The 10,786-nt window shown below is 43.0% G+C and overlaps 1 protein-coding gene across 28 annotated transcripts in view; it reads left to right on the top strand.

The window, feature by feature from the left end:
* AGBL1 (AGBL carboxypeptidase 1) overlaps positions 1–10,786 on the top strand; it is a 388,880-nt gene that overhangs the window by 43,515 nt on the left and 334,579 nt on the right. For 16 of the 28 annotated variants that reach the window (XR_014957536.1, XR_014957537.1, XM_085588337.1 and 13 more), the window contains 2 exons: positions 1,926–1,963; positions 10,565–10,773. Coding sequence is in view for 26 of the 28 variants with exons in the window: in XM_085588337.1 (XP_085444463.1) it covers positions 1,926–1,963; positions 10,565–10,773 (247 nt within the window). In the remaining 2 variants the exon portion in view is untranslated. Of the gene's footprint in view, positions 1–14; positions 753–1,925; positions 1,964–4,078; positions 4,192–10,564; positions 10,774–10,786 lie in introns of those variants that run through there. The other 12 variants (XM_085588355.1, XM_085588357.1, XM_085588356.1 and 9 more) reach the window with 10 other exon arrangements.

The following is a 10,786-nucleotide window of genomic DNA, read 5'->3' as shown; positions in this document are numbered from 1 at the left end:
TTTATCCCTTAAACTTCAAAACCGGTAAAATAAGTTTATCTTCTTTTATGCTTTTTTTCTCTGAAAATTTGTTCTAAAGCAATGCATATCATTGGAGTCAATCTACTGGACCTGTATGTAGACCCTACCTGACCAGATGGAACTGGAGATGAGACTGAGAACATGCTCTGGGAATTCTGGGATCCTTTGAGGATGAATGAAGTTGTCTGTATACACTGTGATTCACAGATCTCCCCCTGGAGTACTGGAAGATCCAGATTTGCTGATTTATTGCTGGGAGGTTTGCTGGCAGTGTTGCCATTATGCCGATAGTGTAGCTCTGCTGAAACTTTTAGCAATGCTCATAAGCACCTATAACATAAAACAGATGCCTGGAGGAAATACTGAGAACACTTCTGCTTGGAGCCAGAGATATTCTGGTCATTTCTTCATTGCTCTGCTGCTCTAGCAGGTGATTGAGATATCACACTAGGCCTGTAAAATATAGGTATGCAGAGCACTCTCTTTTTCAAGACATACTGGAGTGTGAGCTTTGGGAGATGCTCTGGGTGGAATTTTAACTTGCTCAGAGTTGTTTACTTTGTCCCAGGCTTTGAACCTGTGGAGAGACTGAGTGATCAGTGGCTGTGGAATGTTCCTTTTCTAAGCAGGCTGAATAGCTGGTGGGTGACATTACTCCTCCATCATGTGAATGATTGCTGTTCAGTTGGAGCTAAAGAAGTAATGAAAGCATGGCTGTGCTACTTCCACTGGTGAGATTTTTAGCTACTGATTTCCTGTTCTGTCTGTATTTGAGTGTGTTTATTTGCAGTCTGTAAAGCTGTTGTTGAACTTTGACAGATTCATTATGAAGGAATGACTTTAGATAGAGATGTTGACCCAGTATAATCAAGAACCAGCTCTTGAATCTTCGTCTCAGCTGCTGTTAGGACATACAAAAAACAGGAGCTTGGTGACACAAAATGCAGGATGATAATTGGCTCAGTATGGAATGTAATACAATCTTATTTGGGGATTGGTTTGTAAAGAGATTACATTTTAAGGAATCCTTGCACATGGAGGTTTTTGTAGCTGTATTTATTTAATCAGCTCTGGGCACTTGAAGCTTCACAACAGTAAGCCATGTTGGAACAGGGATCTTGCTCCAGCAGAAAATGGCTGGAAAATAAAGACTCCTGTGAGACAAGTGGGATGGAGATTTTACCACATGAGGAAGGAACTTGCCTCCAGAACCTGGGGAGCAATGGTGTCTCAGTTCAACTTCTCAAGCTGCAAGTGTTAGTGACCAGCTCCCAGCCAAACCAGTCAGGCAGGTTCAATTGCTTACCTGCACAATGAAATGACACAGGAGGTCCTCAGAAATGTCTGTCCCTGCCCTTGCTCACTGCAAGCAGTCTTACTTCAGAGATTTAGCACCTTTCCTGCCAGTCCTCCTCTGAGTAAGGCCCTCTAAACACCCCTGTAATGCAAGGTGTGGTTTCTGTTAAAATAAATTTGGTTTTGTTTTCTGTTAAAACTGGGAGGGAGGATAGGGGTGAAGCTTGTTTTGGGAAAATAGAAAAAGGAGTGGGATTTTGCTGGAAATATTGACATTGATGTCCCAGCTTGATATGAAAGTTATCTGCTGATGCAGATAGAAGCTCTTGTGTCTGGAGTAGGCAAGTGCTAAGTCTCTGGTACAAAGAAAAAGCCCTGGGGCAGCAGTTTAAAGACTTGTTAGATCACTTTGTGGGTGTTGCTTTTAATTTTAATGGTCACTACAAATCAGTGTAACAGTAAAGCTAGGGGGTTAATGGTCTTTTAGAATAACTGAGTCTGTCAGTTTAGACCATCTGGGAAGCCTGGCCCAGAAGACTGTGAAGATGAAGGTTACAAAAATTATTGAAGAAATTGACATTATTTCTCCATCTCTCTTCTTTCCCCAGGGCAGCCATTGGGGCTCTGGCAGCTCTGCTGAAATCAAGTAAGCTTTTTTCTTCATATTCTTTCTGACTTTCCTTTCTGTGCTGTGCTGCTGGAGAGAGTGATCCTCACTCTCCCTTGGTGTTCCCTCATCCCTTGGTTCCAAAGAGCAATGCATAGGAAAGAGGCAGTAGTGCAGGGGTCTCCTGTACCACTTCTGATTCTGGGAGCATCCCCAGCCCTGTGGGAGATGTTGTCCTGGGGCTTGGTCTAATGGCAGAAATGGGGAATTTCTCCAGTCAGTGGCAAATACTTATTTCCCTTCCCAATTTCTTGTCTGTTCCATGGAAAGGGAGAAAAGTATGTAAATAATAGCAATGTTGTTTGGGTATGAGTAGGAAAGTGATTTTAGGAAAAGACATTGTCTATTTTCAGAGTTTGTTTTTCTTTTTTTCAAGGTACCAGAACGGCAATTTGGGAAATGGTGATGATACTGTAAAATCAAGTAGAGCATCCTGTACCAGAAGTCAGGCTGCCTGGTGTTTTTTGAATGATTTCTGCAGTTCTGAGTGGCCAAGAATGTATTCTAGTTTTCTCCTTGTCCTGTGGGTCAGGGCAACAGAAGCTCCAGGCTTTTGGAGCAGTCTGCTCTGGTAGCTGCATACAAATGAGCAGGTTGTGTCTTTTGGGAAGTGTGAGTCAGGAGATGCGAGAAACAGCTCTGGTTCCTTGAGATAAATTCACCATGCTTGGAAAAGCGATGAATTCTTTTTCAGGATTGCACCAGGACATCTTTCTTTGTCACAGTTGACATATTTGTGGCCTCAGTGCATTTGAGTGGTACAGGGGTTCTTGGAAAGTTAGGAATCAAATGGTGAATGCTATAGCACTTGAAAATTGCTTATGAAAATGGGGTAAAGCTCTACACAGCAAAGCACCCAGAGGCATTTGAGCATTTTTAGCTGGGATGCAAACTAAACAGAAGGCAGAAATCCTGGAAAGTGCTACAGTAGTGAAATGGTGGACTGGTTATTGTGAGGGTATTTTTTTTGAGAAAACCTTGCTGGGAAATGGTGGTGGGGGGGGAATGTGTTTTGATGGTGCTGCAGGCTGTAAGACAGACAGGGCAAGAACAGGGCCATTCTGGGGTATCCCTGTAGGTCTGTGCTTGAGTGTTCCAGCCCAAAGAGATCCAGAGGATTATGGTTATACATGCTGGAGGTTCAGTGTCCTTCTTGCTTCCGGCAGAGCTGCAGTGAGAAAGCAGTTTTAAAGGGAGCAGGCAGATGGCAGTGTGTCTTCCTGATGGAGTCAGAAACATCCATCTTCATCTCAGGCTTCCAGAAGCTCATCTTGAGACTTTGTCCACCTGCAGAGTCATGGGCAGGCTAGAAACTGTTTGGCTTCTGTCTCCTTCCTAACAGAAGCTGATGCTAAATGCTCACTTATCAGGTGCAGAACTGCAAGAAGCAAGATATGCCTGGGAAAGAGACCATCAGCATAAGAAAAATATTACCAACCCTGATGGACCTGGGAAATTGTTGCTGTTGTGTTTCAAAGGTGGAAGTATAAGATGGCCTAAAGAAATAAGGGATGGAGCAAAACAAGCTGTGCTTCATCCACGACAGGGAAGAATGCTTGGAAACCCAGAGAGAGATGAGAGACCTTGCTTGTGCTGTGTCCCTGTATCCAGTGATTGCCATGTGGTGATAATCAAAGATGGTGAATAATGGAGGAGCAGAAATTTAAGTCCCTTCTAATGGCGGTGCTGCACCTTTCTATCAGTGAAAGCTCAGATTACTGACATGGAGAAGACATTTCTTGTCTGATCATCAGTCTCTCACTCCTGACTAACCTCTTTGCACACATTCCAGTCCTTGCATGCTGCTCTCCCAGTTGCTGTTCACCACCTTCCATGCCCACATGCACTCAGCAAACAGCTCACAGCAAGTCCTTCCTCCATTGCCTTGCTGCTTTATTCAACATCTGTTGTCTCTCCACCATGTTACTCCACCATGTAACTCTGACTTTATAGTAAGGCTGAACATTCTGATTGTAAATATATGTAGTGGCGCTGAATTTCTGTGAGAACATCAGATTTTTTCTTCTTCTCTTTGGTGTTACAGTCAAACTTTCCAGTGTTACTCATGTCCATTCTTCCTTCTTCAATTTCTAGATGCTCACTACAGGCCAGAGTGGGGAGGAGGAGGCAGATCCTGATAGCTATAGAAAAACTGAGGTGGGATGAGGCACTGAAACTTTCCCAAAGTCTCCTCTCTCTGTCCCAGAGTGAGCATGCTATTTTTTCCAGCCTTGTTTGGCTTTTCTCTAATTTTTCTCTGTACATGTGTCTTCATATCTTGATTCAGCTCTGTATTAAGGCCTGAGGAACTCACTTCAAAGCACTCCTGTGTCTTCAAGACCCCCAGGTGTGGAGGGGCTGGAGCCTGTTTGAGCAGATGTGGGATGGCCTCCAGGGCACTCCTAGCTATGGGGTCTATTGCTTTTAGTGACCCCAAAGCCCAGAATAAACCAGGCAAACCATTCCCAGTTTGGGGGCAGTGCAATAAAACTGGACACCTTCTATCCAAGCGCAGACCAGTCCAAGCCAGGGGTGCCGAGGCTGGAGGGGATGAGAGGGAGCAGGAGCCACACGGTGGCGATGTGATTATAGGGATCCCCACCGTGCCTAATCCAATGTGTATTTTGGGTGAGTAATTTGTTTATCAGCAGGTTATTTTAATCTAATTTTGGTCGTGTTTGTTATTCCCGACTATCTGTGCTTCCCAGAATTACTGGCTTGCATGTCTGTAAGGAAATTAGCTCGAGCTGCTCTCAGAGGCTTTGGCTGAGCGGATATTGAGGGAAAAGGCTGGGGAAACGGGCTGGGCCCTTGGTGCAGTGCTTGCCTGGTAAAATTGTAATGAGCAATTTAAAAAGACAGATTGTGGTGACCTCCTGATGGTGTTGATTTCATCAAGACCATTCTGTGTGCTAACAGCAGTTACTGCTGATGGCCTTTCCCTCCTCTCTTTCTAAATTTTCCTTCTTTTGCTGTCTTTTTCTTGCACAGCTTTTAATCTCTCATTTTCCTACTCTTTCCTCCCCATCTTCCATCAACTAACCTTTATTTAACCTTCTACCCACTATTTTTTATGAAACCATAAAAATAATATTTTGTCTGCTGGGATAAAATTATCATTCTTTTCCTTTTCAGCTGGCATCAAGGAGGGGCAAATAACTCTGAGGAAGAAAGTGGTGTTCTATCAGAGAAGCAGATTAGGGAGTGCAGAAAGGCCTGCACTCTCTGCAGCTGAATTCATAATGCTTGACAACAGATCTAGTGAGGCAGGTCTTTGATCTCGAGTCAAAATACCCCATTGTTAAACCATCCCAGTTCTGTAGCCAACAGCACAATGTCTGGGATTTGCCTCATGCTGCACCAGGTATCCATCTCTCATCATCCATTGAAATCCTTATTATCCACCTCTGGATTCAAACTCCAGTGTCAGTCTGGCTCCAAATCCATGATCACATCTTGCTGGGTATTGTGATCAGAGTTGAATTTTGCAGCTCCTTTCATGATAATCTAAACCAAGCATTGTGTCTGTCTTTCCTTGCTGAATTTTAGAATGCAAACAGTCTTGATTCTACACTTTTATCTCTTTGAGAAGAGCCACTTTGTGGGAAAGAAAATAATTTTTCTATGTCCTTTATGTTCCCTTCCCCAAGACTCTTCATTCATAGACATATCCCAAACTGAAAATAACTCAGTGCTCCAGAGAAAAATGTTGGCTTCATCTCCTGGGACATGGCAACTTCCTGATGTTTTGCCTCTCAGGGTGGGTGTAATGAAAACTAAGTGTTGAAGAGCTGCATTATTCTCTGTTGACATCCTTGATGATGATTGTTTACCTCCTTGTCTTGGCATGGGCAGTGTTTGTGCCTCCAGTGATGATCTGGCTTCTGTAAATTCAGTGCCTGAATTTGAGGAAGTCTTCCAAATTCTCGTGTCCTTATTAAAACTCTTTCAAACCACTTCAGTCAGAAAAACCACACTGTAGATTTTGTGCAGCTGTATTTTTGTTTTTAATTTTATTTCTGGATTTCTGAAAAGTAAAGAAGGAAAGGGAAACTGCTTAGGGCAAAACTACAGGTCAGTCTTTTGGTTTCCAACAGGAGTTGAGCTAATTCCACCTTCTTGCTGTAGAGCCCACTGGGTCTGAAGTGATCCCAGCACTTCATGTGACTCAGTTTCTTCACGGGGGCAGTGAATTTTATTTCTGTAGAGAGCCCTTGTGCTTTTCTCTGTAAAAATGGCTTCTCAATGACCAATTAAAGCAGCTGTGTTCTCTTTGCTGTAGGAGATATCTTGCATTTTTTATTCCTAAGAGGCAGTCACTAGAGCACAGTAGGGAAGTTGGAGTTTTTCTTATTCCTTTTGCTGCTTTAGGGGCCATAGGGTTAATTTAGCAGAGGATTCTTATCTCCAAGCTGTAGCAATGTATGTTCTTGGCATAATGCATCAGCTGAGTGGCATCAACAAAGAGATTTAAGCAGATAGACAGAAAGATAAATATCTCTTTGTTCTGCCTGGTAAGCAGTGCATTGCTCATCATATTTCAGGTTGACTGTAATTCATTTTTGTGATTAAATACACTGCACATTTTCCAGTGGTAGCCGTGTTCTTGGCAAACACTCAAATGAGACAGGATTGCAAAGAGGGCTTCAGAAATGTCCACAATAGCACTGGTGGTCGTGAGGCTTTCATATCCTAGACAGAAAACCTGACTTTAGGCCCTCACCACAGAATGAGAATTCTGTCAAGACTGGGGATTTCTTTCTAGTGAGATCCCCTTGCTAATTTAGATGTAACTTTAACCATTTGAGGCTTTTGCTTGTTGCCTGGAGACTCAGATATTTCTGGTGAACTGCATAGGTGATTCAGATCCCATGTTTTGAGCTGCAGAGCTCAAACTTTCACTGACGAGCAGCACTGCCCTGGAAGCCACAAATGGAGGGGCAGGTCTTGAAATGTGAGAAACTAAGAAGGCATTAAATGTTATCCTTTCACCCCAGTCTCATCAGGCAAAAGTGAAACTCTTGCAAAGAAAATAATATTCCAGAGACAGGTTTGGGGTGCTGGTGAAGACAGTGCTCTCCTGTCAGAGATGGCAGAATAAGGTTAGGAAGACAGACTGTCACAGGGGAAGAGTCAAAGATTATTCAGACAGATCTGATCTAATAATTAGTTTAGTTTTAATCAAGTATGTAAAATATTTAATGAGTACAAATGGATTGGAGGGCAATATTCTATTTACTATACTTAAGGTTAGAATAGGATACAAAGATGAGTATGTAAGTTCATTCTATCTTAAATGTCACACTCATGCAAAAAAAGGCACTTACCAGCCCATCCATGTCTGGTGTCAGGCAAGGGATCCCTCAGCCTTGAGGAGCAACCCTGGGAGCTGTCCCTACTCAAGGGGAGGTCAATGCCACACATCCAGCTGCTGCAGAGGGAGAGTTCATCTGATGGCTCCAGATATGGGGAACTTAAAGTGGTTGATGTATAGTCAGACTTTTGCTGTTAATGCAGCTTTGGCCACTGATCAGCACAGTCTTTAGCCAAAACAGGGTTTTTTGGGTTTGGTGCTGGATTCTCACTGATGGTCTCACAAGACAGGAATCCCTTCAGTTCACCCAAAACAGGAAGCATCACCCCTGGGCACCTCTGAAATCTGCATGGCAGGAAAACTTCCATTTCCTCTGGCCGCTGACCATAACTAGAGAGAGGGAAAGGGCCTAACTAAATATCAGGAAGAGGGTCAAAAGACAGGACATTTTGCCACTTGCCACAAAGATCACACACACTCGCTCCAGGAGGGGTGGTTCTTGCTGCCTGCAAATCTGTGCAGTGCTGCTTGTACCTGTATGATTCATTTCCACCATCTGTATTTGTGCCAAAATATAGATAGATACCCATGCTGGTGCATCCCTAGATGGAGAGACCAACAGACACAGGCAGGTGGGGAGGCCTCCTTTTTCCATTCTGCCTTCTGGAGATCTTGGCATACTTCCTCTTTCTTTTATTCACTACTTTATTGACTATAGAAATGAAAAAAATGAAAGAAAAAATAAAGAAAAAACCACTGACAGCACAGGAGAGCAGAGAAGAATCAATGAAATCAGACAGGAGAAACAAAATGAATGTGTTTTTTGCCCCTTCAGCAATTAATTCTCATTGTTTCTGATCAAAAGGTTCAGGGAAATCTAGTCCTGCCTCTCCATCTCTTTCTCACAGAATAGACCATCTCAACTTCATTTTGAAAAGAGACTGTTTTGATCCTGAAAGTACTACAGAAGTACTACAGAAAACATGTGAGGAAACAGCAAAATTATTCTGCTCACCTTCCTCTATGCTTTTCAGCAAGTGTTAAAACTAAAGCATAGGACAGTTGTGTGTTCTGGTCCCTATGGAACTGAGGTTCAAATGTGGAAATCTGTCTTAAAAAATCACAGACATACTTTGAGACAATTTTTTTTTTTTTCCAACAAATTCCCCAAGAAGCTCTACAGACAATGCTTCTCAGTTTTTCCTTCTTCCTATTGACATTGACACAGAAAGTTTAAACTTCAAGCTCTGTGTGCTAGAGGCTATAAAAACCTAGATCTAGTCCAATTTCATCTGTCCCTGAACAGCTCAGGGAAGCTCTGAGTCTGATCTAAATTGTCCCTACCTTATGCTCCCCAACTCTGTTCTTCTTGTCATGTTTCATACACTTATTGACTTTTACAGAGCTTCCTGAGTAATTCTTCAAAGAAGATTGACTTATTTAAGGGGTTAGTCATCCTGCAGGTTAGTAAACATGACAGCTGGTTGAGGATTAACAGGAAATCATGAATAAAATCATTGGGATGGATAAGGGATTCTCAAGCAATTAAAGTTGTCTTGCAGAGAGTCAAATAGGAAGCAGAAATAGAGAGTGAAGGTCAGAGGAGGAGGGTGACCTTCTCCCTGCTGACAACCACTGAGCCTCAGAATGCAGAGTTAGTGCAGGTGGTTACCAGCAAGGGGGGGCAGTGCTAGAGAGCTGCAGACCAAGAGCTGTGTAGGACTGGAATTGCTGTGGGACCAGCAGGTCAGTGCAGGGCCATGACAGCAGGGTGGTGTGAGGATGCAGAGCAGCATTAAAATGAGTTGACATCCTGGGCTGGAGGTGCTGGTTGGTACCAGTGGTAGAGAAAATTGCAGATAGTAATTTTTTAACCCTGCCAGGTAGCAGGAAAAACTCTCCAATCCCTTCTCCAGGTAAGGGTTTGCTAGTCTTCTGCAAGGGGCAGACAGAGACAACTTCAGGTGACTTCTTTCCCCTTTCCAACGTCTCCACCTACTTTGTCACTGGGATTGAGGTTTGCTGCCCATGCTTCTTCCTGCTTATTCCTTCCATGGCTTCTCTTCTTGCCGATTTTCTTCAGGCAGCATCTTTCTATTCTCTCACTTAACCTCTAGCTGCTTCTCCTGCCCCATGAATCCCCACTGATGACTTTAAAGTTCCAGGTGTGAGGATCTGGCACTTTGTTTAATGAAGTGGAAATGGATTGGAGCCCACTAGCTCTGGTCCCAAGAGCCATCTGCTGTGAGCTGCAAGTGCTGATTGCTCTTCAGAGAGCTGAGCTCCTGCCTTACATATGCTACCTGCCCCCAGTTGATTTCTGAGATCCTGACAGCTTTTAATGCGTGCCACAGCGAGGAATGTCAGGACCAGACAGGAAAACTTAGGCAGGGTTGGTTTAAAAGGAGGGAGCCTGGGGTCTGGTGTGGATTCATGTTTGTCCTGAGGGCCAGGACAAGGCATGCAGTAAGTGAAGGGATGGGTTTTAGAAACTCAGCAGGATTTGTATTATATCACAAACTCTTATAAATCTTATTTTTTTTAAATATTTTTTGTAATTTTCCTGCCCATGCAGTAAAGCCTTTAAACATTATCTGAATGTGACCTTTAAAATCTTGGAGCCAGGAAGCAACAGAAAAGGAACCCAAACTGCTATTGCTGGTGTTGGTGTTTTGTTAATTTTTAAATACTGTGGGTTCCCAGTATCATTTGGTTCATGGCTTTCATTATACAGGTATTTGTGGGAATACATTTAGAAGTTAAACATAATTTCTCTGGCTGTGACAGACCTGTACAGCCACTAGGTTTTTGAATTTGTTGATCTCAGCAAGGTGTTCTCTCAGGACTGAAGTGCAGCACTATGGTGAAGATTTTGCTGTTGATTACTCTTACTTTATTCTGTTTTTCTCACTCCTCAGGAGCTTTGGTAATTTCAGGAAGTCTTGTGGTGCTGCAACTGGAATTAGGTTTATTAGCATTTGGAAGGAGATAGATTTCCAGACAGGACACTGATGTGTTTTTTTAGTGTGGGTTTTTTTTTTTTTTTTTTTTTTTTTTTTTTTTTTTTTTTTTATGTAATGTTCCAAGAAGATAGGCCATGTTTATCAAACAGTGTCTTAAATTTAAAAAAAAATTGAATTTTTTTTTTTTTTGAACTGAGACCCTTAAGCCAGAATGAGCAGGTGTTAAAGTCTGAGCTCAAGCACTGAGTAGCCACAATTACCAAACAGGAAGGAGTTTAATTCAGCCTTTTCTCTCCTTTTCAGAGTCAAACAGCCGCCGGGCAGTGAACAGAGGCTACCTGGGTGAATTGCTGAGGCTCTACCAGGACTGGCATCGCAATGATGTCTCCAACAACTACATTGACATTCGTAGGGGTCTCCTGCTCTGCCTAAAGTACATCACCAACATCCAGCTGGGCAGGGAGATGTTCCTTGGTTCCCGGGGAATGGAGATTCTTTTCACAAGTGTGCAGGTAAATGGTGCTT

The sequence above is a fragment of the Lonchura striata genome, chromosome 10, assembly GCF_050655825.1.
Source record: "Lonchura striata isolate lonStrDom1 chromosome 10, ASM5065582v1, whole genome shotgun sequence".
NCBI classification, from domain to species: Eukaryota; Metazoa; Chordata; class Aves; order Passeriformes; family Estrildidae; genus Lonchura; species Lonchura striata.
This window is presented reverse-complemented; position numbering and strand designations above follow the sequence as displayed.